General features: G+C 32.8%; 1 protein-coding gene across 1 annotated transcript; it reads right to left on the bottom strand.

Moving 5' to 3' along the window:
• Positions 1–393: 393 nt before the first annotated feature.
• LOC108347830 (inorganic pyrophosphatase 2) lies at positions 394–5,208 on the bottom strand. Its single transcript, XM_017587264.2, has 3 exons — positions 4,982–5,208; positions 3,183–3,240; positions 394–927 (listed from the first exon to the last, which is right to left on the bottom strand). The coding sequence occupies exons 2-3, from the start codon at positions 3,237–3,239 to the stop codon at positions 601–603; spliced, it is 384 nt and encodes a 127-aa protein (XP_017442753.1). The 5' UTR covers position 3,240; positions 4,982–5,208; the 3' UTR covers positions 394–600.
• Positions 5,209–18,576: the final 13,368 nt, after the last annotated feature.

Genomic DNA, 18,576 nt, shown 5'->3' with positions numbered 1-18,576 from the left:
TCCGTAGACCTAAAATCCGTATATAACACTTGGTTACATACGACTTATATACGGACAAAAATCCATATATAAAACTATCGTAGATAAATTATATACGGATATATTCGTATATAATTTATATACGAATTTTTTCGTATGTAATTATATACAGAAAAATTCGTATGTAAAATCTGTATATAAATTATATACAAAAAAATATGTATATAAAATCTGTATGTATATTATATACGGAAAAATCCATATGTACAGTCTGTATATAATTTATATACAGAAAAATTTGTATGTAACTTATGGTTTTATAAAAAAAAAATTGAATGATCTTACATCTACACCCAATAACTAATAGTTTCATATACTGATAAAAGTCAAATAAAACTGTCAAATTATAAAAAATAATACCAAATATCTGTCAATTTTTATTAAAACGTGATGTTTACAACTGGATGGTCCTACCTCATTGTAACTAGATTATCATCGGATATTACAGAAATTAAGGCAGAGGTAACTGACTATGCAATATATACTATTACACTATTGAGACAAAAGTTAGTCATGTTATATTCTACTTTGGTCCATTGCAAAAGTTACAAAACCATGAAACTATGGTCGAACTGGTAGAGCTTTGAGCAAAGCCTCATGAGCAGTGACTGACAGAGTCTGAAGCTTGCAATAAGAGGAAATGAAGGGAGAATAGTCTCCACTTCCATCTCCAAGTTCTTCTCCATCACTCCAACCATGAATCTCAACCTTAAGAAGTGAAGGATCTCTGCATATCAGATCCCACAATGGAAAGTTCTTCCTTGGCATCATAAAGTCCTTCTCTTTCAACCTCAAACTTGGACAATAGTCTCCACTTCCATCTCCAAGATAGATCAACCTCTTATCCTCTTCTGATATTGAATCTTGGATTCTCTCTATCACTAAACCCTGCAATCATTCACACAAAATAACGTCTTTCAATCTTTGATAATTGAAGAAGCTTCAACCCAACATTTCATAATTTTGTATTTATTTGGAACTATTGGTGGGGCCTATGTCAAAAATAATCCTTATTCTGTATTTCAATCAAATCCTGTGGGCTCATACCAGAGACAAAACCAGAATGGCATGGTTGCTTGGTTAAGAAAAATTTTGATATTTTTTAAGGCCTAGAAATCAAGAAACAACACTCCACAGTTAGCACTTGTCAACATGATTAAAAATAGAAAATAATACTTTCCCAGAAACTAGAGTTAGTTAACATCAACTTGAAAACAATATCTGGAAATGTGTATAGTTGCCAACTGCATATACCACAATACAAACCTGTAATATATATAAACACAACTATCCATCACAATAGTTTTCATTCAACACCATACCAAACATTTTACATTTAAAATAGATATATTACATAAACAACTTAACAAAATATACTCAAACCTATTAATGAATTATTGAACACTTACAATATCAAATTTACGATTTTTCATACAATCAAGAGGCGTGAAAAGATTTTGTTTGGATAATGATATCTCTTCCAATACAGTGTTGAAATTGCACACAAATTCTAATTTTCACTTCAAGCATCTCAATTACACTCCTGAAAAGAGAAAAGTACTATTAAAATTGGTCTGTTACTGGATTTTCTCTAGCTAAATTTTAAAATTAAGACATAATGATTGTAGACCTATAACCCACAAAAGATGGCAGCACATTCTGAATGGGGTACAAGGCGTCCAATGAAGCTAGAAGAAATAAAACACGACATACTTCAATTAAAATTTTCCAAAATAATAAAAAAACTTATATTGAGATTTACAATGAAACACTTGCCTCCAATTGAAATTAAACTAAAACTAATTTGAAAAAGGGTACTTACACTTCATAAAATTTGCAGTATATCAATACATCAACATGGAACTTTAATTAGAAATCCTAGGAAGATGATAAGGCAATGGGAATTTTAAAAAAATATTTCTAGGATAAAACTAAAGAAAACATAGAAAAATCACACAGATAATTAATTAAGAGCTAGTCAGAAAAAACTTGATAACTAGGCAAACTAATAAAAGTGCAGTAAAAAAAAGAAGCTAAATCCGTGAGTCATCTTTGGAGGATGTGGTCAAAAAGCTTTAGACATAACTAAAAATGTATATACAATTTTTTTCACATGTCTTAGATTAATAAAAACGGTGGCATCAATATACCATTTTGCTTCTTCGATTGATCTCTCAAGATTTAATATAAGAACAAACTTCTTATCCAAAGGCCACTAAACTTTAATTTTGCAGCCAATTAGATCTTCAGCGTCACTTCCACCTTTCTTTGTTGTACACTATAGGAAAGTGTAGAACCACTTTACTTTTTAATCTTATGGATACAAAGAATGTGAGACAGTAATGTCCCATGATATTCACACTAAAATGACACCTATGTTAAAGTTGTATTTTTTTTCCTTTTTATAATTACCAAAGACGAAGATATTTCTTCGACTACAATTAAAATATAATGAAAAGGTACTTTATTTCACTTGTTTAAAAACTTCACTTATTTCGTTTTGACCCTTTTCTCACAGTAATGATGTTACAATGATCACAGACAAAGAATTTAAGATCCAAGATAATCAAATAAAATATAGATTTTTTATGTGTTAAGTCTAGGGGTGGACACAAATCATTTTTCCCCATCTGATCAACTTTTGCACTGTTTTGATCTATTTAGAATTCATTTCATCAAATCTGTTTTTCGGTGACTAATTGGGTACCAGGAGCCTCTTTGGATGAGCTTCTTTATAAGCTCTTTTTAAAAGAGAAATATAAGAAGAACCTTTATCATAAACTAAAATTAATTTATCCATATGTTACTTTGCAGAACCTTTATCATAATTCCTCTAACTTCTTATTTTTAACTCATGCATAAACTAAATTTGGAACTTGTCAAGTAGCTATACAAACAAGTTAAAGTAAAAAAAAAAATTAAGACTCTTTATATGCCAAGGATTATGATTGAGCATTTAAATATTCATGTGAATTACATCACCCCTACCTAATTTTGGGCCACACAGTGATAAATGGCATCCTTTGCATTATAAGAATACAAACACACAACCTGATTTCAAATTCACGATGATCAAGAGTTTATTACTTGAGCATGGCAATACCTATTCAATTATAACTGCTTTCACATTAAAAATGTCTCACCTTCTCAATAAAATCTGTCAGGAGAAATAACAAGTCCATTGGGTAAGGTCTTCCCATCCTGCAAATATATGAACTTTTAGTATCACCTAAAGGTAGGGAATGTACAAGCTAACAGATATAATTCTGCTTTGAATGATATATTATTCATAGTTTTTCTCCTCTTCTTGAAACCAAATCAGAGGATAATTTTCTTGGTAATTCATATTTGACACAATTTGATTTCATAAAGTAAGGCTACACACTAAAGCTACTTTTTTAATACAAGCCACAAAAAATTATACTAAATACAGGTTCACCACACTCGACATATACCTCATTGCACCAAAACTAAATAGACAAGTATAAAATATGCAACCAAACGTATGAAGAAGAGTCAACAAAACCAAAATTCTCAAATCAACTTTAGGATGGGAAGTTTGGAAAGATTTGTTAAACAAAGATGCCGAGTTAAAAGGCTAAAATATCTTATTATATAAAGATGAGGAACCCAAAACTTTCATGTTCGACAGAGTAGACAACCCAATTTTTATGTTGAATCTAGCCTACTTTGGTTGTACTGCTACGCCATTTCTCCAGGTAGTCTTAACTATTTATAGCTATATAGAAAAGAAATTTAAGGTAAAATAGCTTATTAATTAATAACCAAGTTCCAGATAACAATCTCAGTGGGGTTAGGTGCTTAGAACAAAATAACCTTAAAGATCATTCTATTTTTCCTGTACATTCCTTAAAGTAAACAACTAATTCTCCTGAGATTGATGACCACAACGGGTACATGTATAGAAAGTAGTTTGTCCTTCATCTGCTGATCTCATCTAAAAATAGAATGATTGAAATAAATAATTCTGGACTATAAATAAGATTCAGATCAAATTTCCAAATATACATTATAAAGTCTAACGATACCTGTCGTGGTGAAGCAGTAGCCTTCAAAATAGAAATTGGGAGAAAGTGATGCAAACCAATCTCTCCCCATTACATAACTCCATGAACATTCATACAATCATTTCATCAAAAACCTAGAGTTTGTTTCTCTTCACATTTGAGGTACTGTTATAGGTTGGATTAATTTACAAATAGTTAATATCCACATTTTATACATTCTCATCACTCTATACATAACATTTGCATTTCAGAATTATAATAGAAGAAAACAAGAAATAGTCTTGCGTTTGTGACTCATTCAATAATATTCTCAATCATAAAACACATAAAAAAAAACCTTAAAAGCCCTCTGAATCTTCCCTAAACGCAACATCGGTAATATAAATATCATTGTATGAAGGCTTGAAGGCGCGATTTAAACTGTAATGAGGCTCCTCCGTCGAAGAAACGCAGCGGAATGATGTAAATTGGGAAGAGAACTCGAGACCAAGAGCTGAATCAGTGGCGAACGAAAACAAACCCTGAGAATCCAGGAATACTCCAAAAACGGAGAGGATTCGACGCGAAGAACCCTAAAACCCTAGGTTGACGAAGGAAACCTAAAATGGATCGATTAATCGGTGTAAATGATGCTAATCGAAGAATCAATCGGTGGAAAGGCTTTTAATCGATAGGAAAGAGGATTTAATCGGTTGAAAATGAAGAAAATGGTGAAAAGAGGTTGGAGCCCTAACTAGAGATGTAGACCGACTAATGAATCGGTAGAACAAACGTTCTATGGTTGCAAAGGCTATGGAAAAGCTAAATATGAAAGAAGAAGAAGATTGTGTGAAGAGAAATGGCTTGCGAATGAGGAGCTCTCGAGTGGAAAGAGGAAACTCGAGGAAGACGAAATGTGAAAGAAGAGAGCAAACCTGAAAGGAAGATAGCGTTCAAGACGAAGGAGAAAAGCCACACGCACGCACTGATGAAAACGAAGAAAAAGCTCGAAGGAGGGATCAAGAAGTTCACGTCGAATTGAAGAAGCATGAGGAGGAGTAAAGACTGGGAAGAAGCTTAGAGAAGAGAGGAAAGTGAAGAAGGTTAAGGAAAGAGGGTTCGAGGAAAGAGGCTGAAACTTTGATTTTTTTTTAAATAATGATTTTCCAAATCCGTATATATTATCGGTAGATAAAACTTGTTTTTAGTTATATACGGATTACAACAATTACATACAGATTTTATCCTTCGAAAATCTTCCTGTCATCACGCACTAAAATTATATAAGAATTGTATGTATAGATATTCAATAGATAAAAATCCGTACATAATATTCGTATAATTTATTTTTCAAAATCCGTATATAAAATCCGTATGTAATATCTGAATTACATACAAATAATAATCCGTATATAAATATTCGTATATAAATGCAATATTTTTTGTAGTGATTGTTTATTAAAGAAAACTATGCTTTTTAGAAAGTGAGAATGCAAATTTTCATGGAACCTATTGATAGTGAGATTTGGGAAACTGTCACAAATGGTCTTTTGGTTCCTACTGTGTTTATGAACAATTTGCAGGAATTCAAACCACGAGAACAATGGAATGTTGATGATATAAGAATATCCCAACAGGACGTAAGGGCTTGTAACATAATATCATCCGCTTTAACTGTTGATGAATTTTATAGGATCTCAACCTGTAACACTACTCAAGAGATGTGGGAGATGCTGAGAGTCACCCATGTAGATGTTCAGAAGCGCTTCACACATATAGTGAATCATCTCATTGGGTTAGGTAAGTCCTTTGAAAATTATGAATTAAATATAAAAATTCTTAAATCTTTGGACAGGACTTGACAACCAAAGGTGACTACCATCGGTGAGTCACAAAATCTCAACACTATGTCAATGGCTGCATTGTTTGGTAAGTTGAGAGAACATGAATTGGATCTCAGGAGATTGAACGAGAATGAAGAGAAAGGAAAGAAAAAGACATTGGCCTTCAAATATAAGATTGATAAAAGCAAACATCTTAATGAAGAAGAAGACTCTGAAGAAGATGAAGAAAATATGGATCTCTTCATTAAGAAATTTAACAAGTTCATGAAGTCCAAGGGCAAAAGAAGATTTAAAAATAGGAAGAAGGAAAACAAGGAATCATCATTAAACTATCGTTGTTATGGTTGCGGAGAAAAAAGACACATGAAGGCAGATTGTCCAAACCCAAATAAAGGTGAAGGAAGAGGCCAAAAGAAAGTCTTCAAGAAAAAGAAGGCATATATTGCTTGGGAAAAAGATAATGAATCAACAACAAGCTCAAGCGATTCTAATGAGCAAGCCAACATATGTTTGATGGATGATGACATCTCTCAAAAGCAAGTAAGTTCCTCTAGCAATTCTGAAGATTCAAATTATAGTTAGAGTGAATTACTTGACACAAAGAATTATTAATTGAATCAGAGAAATTAGATAATTCTCATAAGAAATTGAAGAAAGAATTAAAATCAAATCATGAAAAAATTCTTGAAGAAAATAAAGATTTGAAAAATAAAATTTTATATTATGAGAAAGATAAATATACTAAAAATGAAGAATATATTTCATGTTTAAATAAAAAAGAAACCTCTTGATAAAACAACCAACGCTTAAAGTAGTAATAATTTGAAAATCAAAAAGGTTGTTAAAGTTCCTAAAAATAATTATAATTATTAAGATTATAATTATAATAATAAAATTAAAAATGTTCCCAATCATAATTATCATGATTGTAATTATAAGAATAAAATCAAGTATGTTCCTGAATATAATAAAAATTATTATGATTACAATTATAAAAATAGAAATAAATATAAATAAGAACCCATAAAATTTGGATAGGACAAGGAACTACTTATAGGAACCCAAATGTTGCTATTTGTTTCTATTGCATGAAAAATGGTCATACATCAAATAAATGTAGAATAAAACATTATGGTGTTCAAAAGGGAATATATGCATGGATTCCTATTATAAAATAATTTGTCTCTAACTTTAAAAGACCCAAATAAGTATTTTTGGGTACCAAAATATTATTTTTCTATTTTGCAGGTTTTTTCAAAATTAAGGAAGAAGCTTTTGGGTGTGCACCAAAGCTTGGTAAAGTATGATTTGTCAAATTATGGGGAGTTTCTAAAATGAAAATAAAAATTTGATAATTATTTCTCTTTCTTTCTTAAAATATCAAATTTAGGGCCATTTAAATTTTGTTTAAGCAACTCAACAAGGAGAAATACTTCTTTATACTCTTTTTATTTATTTGTTATGATTTCTAAATTTATTGTATTTCCTATATTTTGAATTATGCCTCTTGTTTTTCTTTAATAAAAATTATGATAACTATTATTTGTTTGTTTTGCCTTATTTTTTTTGGCTTATATTAAGGGGGAGTTTTATATTTTGGGGGAGAAATGTTTTTTAATCATACATAGCGCTTTTTAATAATGATAAAAAAGGGGGAGAAATATGTTTAAAGACTTATTTATATTTATCTCTTGTTTATTAATCTATTTTCTTTAAGTTATGTATGAGTTATAGATTAGTACAGGTTACAAAAAGTTTTAAATCAAAGTAAATCAAAGAGTTTCTTATCATCATCAAATAAGGGTAGATTGTTAGCATAAAGGTGAAGAGAAAAAGTTTTAATGATGTCTCAAAGTCAAGTCTCAAGTGCTTTTGTTGCAAGAAGATTTTCATGAAGATTTGTCTTGTGTTAAAGCTTTTCTAATTTAGTAGATTTATGTATAGGTTGTGGTTTATCTTTGATTTTATGTATTGTTTGTCTTAGATTGCGTTAAAATGTGTTTTGAATAAGAAAACCTCATTTTATACTCAAGACAATCGATTATCAAATTATAATAATCAATTATCAATAATCAACTATGACTTGCCACAATCGATTATCACGGGCATTTATGAGAATTTTTAAGCAAGTTTTTGTACCGTTGTGCATTCATTAAATGCTTAATCAATTACCATAATTGGATAATTGATTATCACACGTTAATTATTGATATGCATAAAAAGGGAATCTTTTGTTACAATAGAAGCAGAAGTTATATTGATTATTCAATAATCGAAGTCAAATTGCTTTATAAAAATAGTATATCAATGAACTTCTATGAAAAGGTTTCACGAGATTCAACCATTTGTCTGGATCGTGGGATATCATTGAGAAATAGGAATATGTGTTATCAAAAGATTTTCTGTGATTCTTTCTAGTATGGAATGAGTTAATCATCCACTTTGGTATCTTATTGAACAAAAATGGTGATATTGTTCCTCCATTGATCAAGAATTTCGATTTTTGGGAAGTATCTTGGCCATCCAATAATAAGAGTTTCCCTTTTTCAAATGAAAGATTTGAAGACCTATTGATTCTAATAATTGATTATAGAGTGGATCATTCAGACCTTTCAATTCATAGATGTGGATCTCAGACCTATGAATGGGGATACCCCCAAAACTCACAGAAAAAAAAAAGGAAGTGAGTTAGATAAAAAGAGAATTGATTATCAATAATCAATTATGAGTTACCATAATCGATTATCACGGAAAATTATGAGAATTTTTAAGCAAGTTTTTTACCATTGTGCATTAATTAAATGCATAATCAGTTACCATAATTGGATAATTGATTATCACACGTTAATTAGTTGACAACAGATTTTTGGTTATATCCTTGAGTGAGATCTCCATAAATTAAATTGAGACTCTCATTATAAAATACAAAATACAACATATGAAATAAATGTATTTCAAAATTCTTATTTGTAGTATGCGGTGATAAGTGTTCTAGGGTTTGTATAACCCTTATGTTGTGGCTTTGAGAACTTGGCGTGTTGGCATAGAGCGAGAACTCTCACTGGGAGTGTGATTGAGTGTTGTTGCCGTTGTTGAGTTGAAAGCATGTCATCCTTTGTGAACATTCAAAGGAGGTGTGGTCATCCTTCGTGAAGCATTCGGAGGAGGTGTTCATCCCTTGTGGGTTATAGAGGAAGTGAGTTTCATCTCTTGGGGTAATAAAAGAGGTGTTCTAACCTTCAACTTGTTTATTTTCTTTGTGATTCTAACAGTTTGTTTGTTTGTGCTAGTGAAGCATTAATTCTTGATTGAGATTAACAACTGGATGTAGGATCTCTGTGATCCGAACCAGGATAAAAATTACTTGTGTAATTTTCTGTCTTCCTTACTCTTTTAATATATTTAAATTGTTTTAAGGAATTTATATTTACGTGAGAAAATTATTTAAAAACGATTTGCGATAAGAAACCAATTCACCACCTCCTGGTTTGTTGAGCACGTTAACCATTCCATTGCACCGCTCTAACAGAGTGATTTCTTATTCTTGGTGTAGTCTCTACCAAATCCGAATGTTTATTTTCTGTGAAATTCTTTGGTCATAATTACCACCACCTATTTGTTCACTGAGGTTGGAGTTGTTTATGCATTCAACTGCGAATGAAAATTGATGTCATGAACTATTGTGTCCTCTTAGTGTAGAAGTTTAGTTGTAGGTCCCCGATTATTTGATCCTTGGTGCCCAGCCAATTCTGCAGTAAGAGTTTTATAGATTTTGGTTAGTTGGTGATGGGGTTGCTTAAAAATGTGGTCATCATTGTCTAAAGATGAGTTGGTTGTGCATAAATTTGTCAAAGAATATTTTTTCCACTTAAAAATTGATGTCATGAACTGTGTTGACCTCGCTGTGCAAAACTATAGGTGTAGGTCCCTAGTTATTTGATCCCTTGTATCACCTAAGTATGCAATAAGAGTTTTATAGATTTTGGTTGATTGGTGATGGAGTTGGTTAAAAATGTAGTCATCATTGCCTAAAGATTAGTTGGTTGTGCATATGTTTCTCAAAGAATATTTTCTCTCTTAATAATTGATTTCATGAAGTGTGTTAACCTTGCTATGCAAAACTATAGCTGCAGGTCCACAAATATTATATCATTAGTGCCCACTTAATTGTGCAGTAAGAGTTTTAAAGATTTTGGTTGGTTAGTAAGGGAATTGGTTAAAAATGTAGTCATATTGCCTAAAGATGAGTGTATTGTGCATTAATCTGTCAAAGAATATTTTTTCCACTTAAAAATTGATGTCATGAACTGTGTTGACCTTGTTGTGCAAAACTATAGTTACAGGTGTCAATACCCAATTTCGTCCGGATAAATATAATTCATCACAAAAATAAATAAAAAAAAACATAAAAAAACCAAAATGAAAAATACTATTTATTTTACTTTTTGCACCCCTAAATTTTATTTTAAACACTTAATCCAATGGCCCAAAATAATCTCTTACTTTTTTACTTCCTCATCACCTCTTTTCTCTTATTACACCCCACTCTCCACATCACCATCCACATCACCCTCCACATCTCATTCCACATCATCTACCTTTGCCATTTACTTTTCCACATCATTTCCATATTAATTTTATATATCAACTTTTCTAATTATTCCACTTACATTTTTTAATTATATCTTCTCCATCAACATTTTTTATTATTCATTTTTCTCCACCTTATTTTTCCACCCACTTTTTATATTATTTCTTTCACTTATTTTCCACATTAACTTTTACTATTCACTATATTTTATTTCACCTAATTTCTCCACCAACTTTTTATATTATTTCTTCCACTTAATTTCCATACCTAATTTCTCCACCAACTTTTTATATTATTTCTTTCACTTATTTTCCACATTAACTTTTACTATTCACTATATTTTATTTCACCTAATTTTTCCACAAACTTTTTATATTATTTCTTTCACTTATTTTCCACATTAACTTTTTCTATTCATCTTTTTTTATTATATTTTATTTCATCTAAATTTTCCACCAACTTATTATATTATTTTTATTCATCAACTTTCTTCATCCTTAACTCTATAAATACCTACATTATCTTCACTTCACACACACAAAAACAATTACATAATATCCATCTCTTCTCTCTAAAAATCTCTTCATTCCATCCCAAAACTCTACTTCATTTTTCTCTCACATTTTACTATCTCTATATACATAATAAATCTCATACCCCATTTCTACTACAAATTCATCTTCTTGGCCATCAACCTATCTCTCCTTACAACTTATTACAAGCAAAGTTTTGTTTCATCTTTCAAATCTTCAACGAGGTACACATTTTCTTTTCATTCTATTTATATGCATTTTGATCATTTTTTTTAGTTTATAAATTTATCCAATTTTCTACCACAATTTTATCTTATGTTTTTTTTCACAATTTTATGTCATAGACATTTCAACTCATCTCTCTTCTTAATAAAAAGAAAACTAAAATATAAAAATCAAAGATAAAAAGAAAAATACAAAATAAAAAAATTAAAAATTACAAAAATATGTTTTAAAGGTTTAGGCACATGTGTGATCGCACGCATCGTCCTTGTGCCAAAAACCTTTTCTCTTTCTTCAAAAAAAATGTCAAAAATATGTTTTAAAGGTTTAGGCACATGTGTGATCGCACGCATCGTCCTTGTGCTAAAAACCTTTTCATTCTCCTAAATAAAAAATACCAAAAAAAAATATAAAATCTTCAAAAACTAAAAAACATCTATTTTTCAAACTTCAAACAATATCGCCTTGCTAGAACTACGTGATCCTTGATTCTCCATCAAAAGTGGAGATACGTAGGAGCAAGGCCAGTCCTTGTCAGGTTCACTTTCCCAAAAATCCAAATTTATCCATAATCATTTTCCAAATAAATTTTCTAAACAATTTCTCAAACAATATTTTCAAGCAGTTTCTAAATGAACTACAGAACCCTGATTTCTCATTCTGAATGGGAATACGTAGGAGCAAGGTCAATCCTTGTCGGGCTCAAAAAACTAAAAACGTACATTTTGTTTCTTTAGAGTTTTATTTTAGGGGATAGTTAAACATTTTGAAAATCACATCATATTCGCGTATTTAATTAAAGGTACTGCTTTAGGGCAGGCGTTGTAGGGTGCTAATACCTTCCCTACGCGTAACCGACTCCCGAACCAAGAATCTCATTTTCGCAGACCATGCTTTATCATTTTATGGTTTTTCCGTAGTTTTCCAGAATAAACTATGGTGGCGACTCCAAAATCTCTTTTTTCAAAACCATTTATTTTTCGGATCGTCGTCCCATCGCGATTTTCGGTTGCGACAGATGGCGACTCCGCTGGGGAGTTGAAGAGTCAGGCCATTTAATTAGATAAGCGAATTCGATGTGGTTTTTTCTTTGTGTTTTTATTCCCTTTGTCTTTATCTATGTTTAATATTTGGAATAATTGCATGTGAGTTTTTTTTTTTATGTTTGAAATAATCGTTCCTTATCTATGTTTGATATGTCTGCTTATTTGTGTCTATTTTTGTAATTGTTTTGCATTATAATCTCCCTCCACACACGTTATGCATATCATGAGTGGGGCCCTATACCCGGGTCTGAGCGCAACTTAGAAATAGAGGAGTTGTGTAGCGGTGTCACTCTAGGATGTACTTCCTGTCTGGCTATCGTGAGAACTCCAGCTAGAGTCTGTTCTCTTCATTTGTGTCTCCACATCTAGTTGATTACTCTGACTGTTGTGGAGAGATAGTGAAAAGAGCCATAACTCTGGTGACCTTGATTTAAGAATTAGGAAACCATCCTGGTGAGTGCATGTATGTAGTCTTAGAACTTTAAGTACCATCCTTCAATTAAGACACGAAAGGGAGATCGTTTTGTCATTTCTTTGTATACAGCAAATAAATGTACCATAAAAAAAAAACGTAAAAAAATTTAGAGCAATAAAAATGTACATGTTCTGATTCATATGTGTTTGTTTCGCATTTATCTTGTTATCGAGTTCACGGAATAATTCTCAAGAAAACAAAAAAAATATTCAAATAAAAATGCTTTTGAAGCAAAATAAAGATTTTTGGTCCAATCGTTCAATTCAATTTTATCAATGATTTGAAATGTTCATCCGACTTTCATGATATAAAAAATGTTCAAGATCATCATTTGTCCACGATCCCCATCGCCTATTTTAGTTCATAAAAGTAAAATTGTCATACAAGGAGCATTTCTTAGGTTCACCAGTTCAACCTTGTCTAACCGGTGTGAAGCTCAAATCATGACCCATTATGAGTTTAAACTTTGTTTTTCTTAACCCAAGTCATGTCGAGCCTGGCCCATCACTCGTGTCTAGGTATGAACCTTGTGTTTGTTATCAACCTCGTGTTCTAACCGAGTCATGTCCAACCTTAAATCTTCATTCATTAACATGTCTCACTATTGGTTATCAGCCTCTCTGTGTTTAAGCCCGAATGCGTCTCCCGTTAGAAGTATCATTCGTTTTCAAGGTCATTAAGAGTCAACCCAATCTTCCATTTCCACCTCCATTCAAGTCATTGTAGGGGCATATTTTCGCGTCTGTCTTAATGTGAGTTCATATTGGTCAATTTTTAGTCTCTGGGCGCATAAGCTTTTCCAAATTAGGGGCAAATTCGTGTTCATGTCTGTTGAAGCATTTTTTAAAATCTTGAACAATTTTATACATGATTATTCAGATGTTTTTTCAAATTCAATGATAAATTAATTGTTTTCTTTCGGACCAAGTAAAAAAAAAAGAGGACAATTTTGAGAAGAGTTCCATGAACCCAGATTGCATAATATGTGTAAATTAATTTGTGTATATTTTTGAACATGTACGTAAAAAAAAATACATTTAAATTTGCATTATTACAAATAAAGGTCTTCAGGTGGCCGAAACATAAAAAAAACCAAAATTACAAAAAAAAAAACAAAAAAATAAATAAATTACAAAAAATAATGTTTGGAGTTCTTGTCTTCTGCCGGTATTCTCGAGTTTTGTAAGATGAAAGTCTGCACAAAACTTATTAGGTAACAAAAAAAAAATATAACAAAAAACACATAATAATAAAGGAAACATTAAACATACATATTACGGAATTCGGCAAAGTTCAACCACTGACTTTAAAAAAAAAAAAAGAAAGAAAATAGAAAAAAACAAAAGCAAATAAAGGATGTTCGGGAGTCGATCACTGGTGATCGTTAAGTTACAGACCATAAAAATAAAAAAAATTTTAAATAAAAAAAATTCAACGAAAAAATTCCCGAGCTGGTTGTGGTGGTCTAAGGGAGAGCTCCGTCGAGGGAGCTCTGGTTCGGAATGCGAGAGGCATGGGTAGAGGGATTTGGCGTTCGTCCCTGTCGTCGTCGATGATGATCGGAATGGGGAACAAGTCCAGCAGCCTCGGCGCCCTCATAATTACCCAACCATATTCTTCCAAAAAAAATTGTGTTAATAATAGAAGAAGAAAAAAAAATTGAAACAAAAAAAAAAAGAAAAAGGGATGGAGGTGATCAGGATGCTTACCATACATGTATAGCGGCAGTTGCGAGAAGAGAGTGCCAGTAGGGTCCATCTCCGCTTGCCAGCGCCTGATCCGATTGCCGTGGTTGTTGAACCAACAGTGGACGTTGTATTCGCTAGCGTCTGCGAAGGTCCTTAGTCGAGACGCGATCTCGACGACTTGCGCGCGGCTGGGATGTGTGACCCCATGGTTGTAGATATTGGTCATCATTTTGACCTGATCGTCAGTAGGTCTCCACCGCTGACTGGTGTACCTCTCCATCTCCATCTCGCTCATCTTTCCTCTCTAAGTTTTCTAAAACATAAAAAAAATAATAAAAAGTAAAAAGAACAAAAAAATAACGAAAAGCATAACAAAATTTTTTTTTTTAGTTTCTTAGTTCGGTGTTTTCTTTATTTTTTTTGTTTCCTTTTAGTTTTGTTTCCGTTCAGTCTTTGTTATTTCAGTGTCTGGTCTCAGATCTGTTTCACAGTCCTCGCAAAGGTTCCTAAACGGATCTATGTCCTTTTGTCCTTGTCCATTTGTCCATGTCCGGTTCATTCATATTAAATTTCTCTTTTTAAGTTTTCTGTTTTTATGGGGTACGTGGCGTTGTTCTACCCGATTGTCTCTGCCATACCTTCAATCGAAGGGAGATTAACGTCTGGTTTCCAGCCTATATACCCCTTAGGTTTAAGACAGTTGTGTTTTTAAGTGTTTTAAGTTTTTAAAATTAAAAAAAAAAGGAAGAAAGAAGACTCAGAAAGAAAAGCAAAGAAGGGCAAGACGGAAATAAAAGCAGACAAAACAGAAAGTAGAAGAAAAAGAAGAGCTTGCAGAAAGGAAAGCAGAAAAGAAAAACATAAAGGGGAGAGGGGAAGTAAAGCAAAAACAGAAAGCGAAAGCATAAAAGAAAAGAAAAACAGAAAGAGGAGGGGGGAAGGAAAGCAGAAACAGAAAGCTAAAGAGTTAAAGGGAAGGAGGAACAGAAAGCATAAAGAAAGGAAATAAAAAGGGAACGGGAAGTAGGGAAAGCAGGAAAGAATAAAAAGCAGGAAAACAAAAAAATAATAAATGTGCAAGCAGGAATGAAAAGCAGAAAGGAAGGCAAGAAAGAAAAACATAAGAAAAAAAAAAGGGCGAAAAGGAAAGAAAAGCAGAGAAGGAAAGATCAGAAGAGCCGAAAACTTAAGAGAGGAAAAGCAAGGAAAGAAAGAGGATTAAGAGCTCAGAAGACTTACCTGGAAGTGGAAGGGCTCACAGAATCTCGTCGCAGCACTGGGACGCTTCCGAAAGCACACACAGGCAGAGGCTCCTCGCAGAAATCCAGACGCTCGAGGAAGAGAGAAGATAGAGGAAGAGAAAGAAGAGAGAAGGATAGAGAGAGAGCGAGATCGGGAAAATGTCGCTCGACCCCGAAGGAATACCCGTTTTATAGCCAAACAAAATCCACTGTAGCTACAGTTCCGGTCTTTCTGAGTTAAAAAAAAAAATTTCAAAATCTGAAAACGGGTAGGGTTTTGTTGGGTCGATCCGGCCCAATTCAAGACTTCTTGGATGATCCGATTTCACAAAAAATAATAAAACAAAATATAAAAAATATGTTAAATAGAAAATTTTCAAAAAAAAATAATAATAAATGGAGTGATGTAAAATTTGAAGTGTTCAAAATTGTTTTTCATTTGCATGATAAAGAACATTTCTCAGGTTCATTGGGCCTCATTGTCATGTTAACCTTCTTTGAACCCAATTCTTCTGAAATATAAATTTGAGTGAAGAATTATTTTGGCATGTGTGTAATTTCACATCACACCATTTTGTTTGATTTTTAATCCTTCTTCTTCTACATTTTGGATAAATCAAAAAATATTGAAAAAAGGGAACAGTGCTCGAGCCCATTAGGGCCAATGGCCTTCGTGGTTTTCTCTCGAGTCTACTTCTTTTGAAAATATGTCAAAAATATTTTGTTTTCACATTTTTGCTATTAAATGATGTTTCATTCTGAGATTTGTCAAAAAAAAAATTCAAGTTAAATTTCAATTTTTTCAGTGTGATAGTAGGAATAGTTATCGTTGAGCCCATCTGGGCCCATTTTCAGTGTAATGTTTTCCTTAGCTTGTTTTCTAAAAAAAAAGTATATAAAGAATTTTTTTTTCCTTTGCATAATTTTCACATATGTCATATTTCATTTAAAACAAAAAAAATGTAAAAGGCAATTTCAGTTCCTTGAGTCGCTCTGATATTGGGTTTGTCTGGCCCATTAGGCTCGCTATCTACATTCATTTTGCTTCAGGTTAAAGTCTGACCCATTTTTCTTTGAAGTCTTGTAAAATAAAAGTCAATCCAAAAATCTCAAAAATTATCAAAGTGCAATTTTTCAACAATGTCTTTAGAGTACAATCTTCCAAGTTGTCATGTGTGATTTTCTTTGAATTTGTAACAAAAAAAATCTGAGAATGAAAGATGAACAGTTTTTGAGCCCATTAGGCCCCGTTGTCATATGTGGTTTCTCTTGAACCAGGGCATCTGAATTTCTGAAAAAATAAAAAATACATGTTTATGTAGATTTTGTGTTTTCAATTCATAATTTCCCTTTTCATTTGTGTGAACAAGTATTTGTGCAAAAAATAAAAATAAAGGAATTCAGACCCTTGTCTGAAGGTTTTGTCATGATTGTAAAAAGAATAGTGTTGGGCCCATTGAGTCTAGCGGTGTTGCAAAATTTTCTTTAGTTCAATCTTGTGAAATCCTCTCATAACAAAAAATGAAAAAAATGAATTTCTTTTTTCCATAAACTTTGAAAAATGAAAAAATGTTTTCTTGGTCATCTTCTTGTGTCAAGTTCACGGCTCAGGTCATCTGATCCATTGGGTCAATGTGCCTGGTAAGTCCAACTTCATTCTATGTTACTTTTCCTCAAGTCCGATCCGATCTGGATTTTCTCGTGTCGGAAAGTAAAAAATAAAAAAAATAACAAAAAAAATAAAAGTTTGGTTCGGAGCCCATTGAGTCCAATTGTCCTTCTCTGTCAAAAAATACAAAAAGATTTCTTTCAGTAAATTGCATAATTTTCTTTCAGTAATATGTTTGTCAAATAAATAACAGCATAATTGTGGAAGATACAAATTGTTAACAATGTGTTTTCAATACAGTCTTCCAAATTATCATGCATGATTTTCTTGGAATTTGTTGTCAAAAAAAATATAATTAAGAATTAAAGATGTCCAGTTTCCATGCTAGTCCGCAAGGCCTAGTTTTCACAATGGTCGAAAAATCTCAATTTCCATATTGGCCCAGAAAGCCCATTTCCCATACTGGCTTGCAAAGCCTAGCTTCCACACTGACTCAGAAAGCCCATTTTCCACACTGACTGAGAAAGCCCATTTTCCACATTGGCCCAGAAATCCCATTTTCCACACTGGCCCGCAAAGCCCAATTTCTGCATTGGTCAAGAAATCCCAATTTCCATGATGGCTCAAAGGTCCGTTTTCCATACTGGCTCGCAAAGCCCATTTTCCATGTTGGCCCACAAAGTCCAGCCCACCGGCCCACAAAGCCTGTTTTCCATTATGGACCAAAGCCCATTTTCCATTATGGCTCAGAAAGCCCATTTTCCATATTGGTCTGCAAAGCCTAGTTTCCATGCTGGCCTGCAAAGCCCAATTTTTGCATTGGCCGAGAAAGCCCATTTTCCACAATGGCTTGCAAAGCCCAGTTTCCATGCTGGCCCGCAAAGCCCAGTTTCCGCATGGGCCGAAAAACCCCAATTTTTGCACTGACTCAGAAAGCCCATTTTCCACATTGACTCAGAAATACCATTTTCCACACTGGCCTACAAAGCCCAGTTTCCATGCTGGCCCGCAAAGCCCAGTTTCTGCATTGGCCAAGAAATCCTAATTTCCATGATGGCTCAAAAAGCCCGTTTTCCATACTGGCCCACAAAGCCCAGTTTCCATGCTGGCCCGCAAAGCCCAGTTTCTGCATTGGCCAAGAAATCCTAATTTCCATGATGGCTCAAAAAGCTCATTTTCCATGCTGGCCCACAAAGCCCAGTTTCAACACCAGCCCATAAAGCGAAGCTCGACTGGCCACCAAACCCAAATTTCTCTAAAAAATTTAAAAAAAAAAAATCT

The sequence above is a fragment of the Vigna angularis genome, chromosome 11 (assembly GCF_016808095.1).
Source record: "Vigna angularis cultivar LongXiaoDou No.4 chromosome 11, ASM1680809v1, whole genome shotgun sequence".
In the NCBI taxonomy this organism is placed as follows: domain Eukaryota; kingdom Viridiplantae; phylum Streptophyta; class Magnoliopsida; order Fabales; family Fabaceae; genus Vigna; species Vigna angularis.
The sequence above is the reverse complement of the archived record's forward strand: the minus strand, read 5'-3'. Positions and strand labels throughout refer to the sequence as shown.

Coding starts and splice junctions, on each gene's coding strand:
- LOC108347830 (XM_017587264.2), bottom strand. CDS start 3,239: ATGGGAAGACCTTACCCAATGGACTTGTTATTTCTCCTGACAGATTTT. Junction 928..3,182: donor TGACAGATTTTATTGAGAAG/GTGAGACATTTT, acceptor GAATGATTGCAG/GGTTTAGTGATAGAGAGAAT.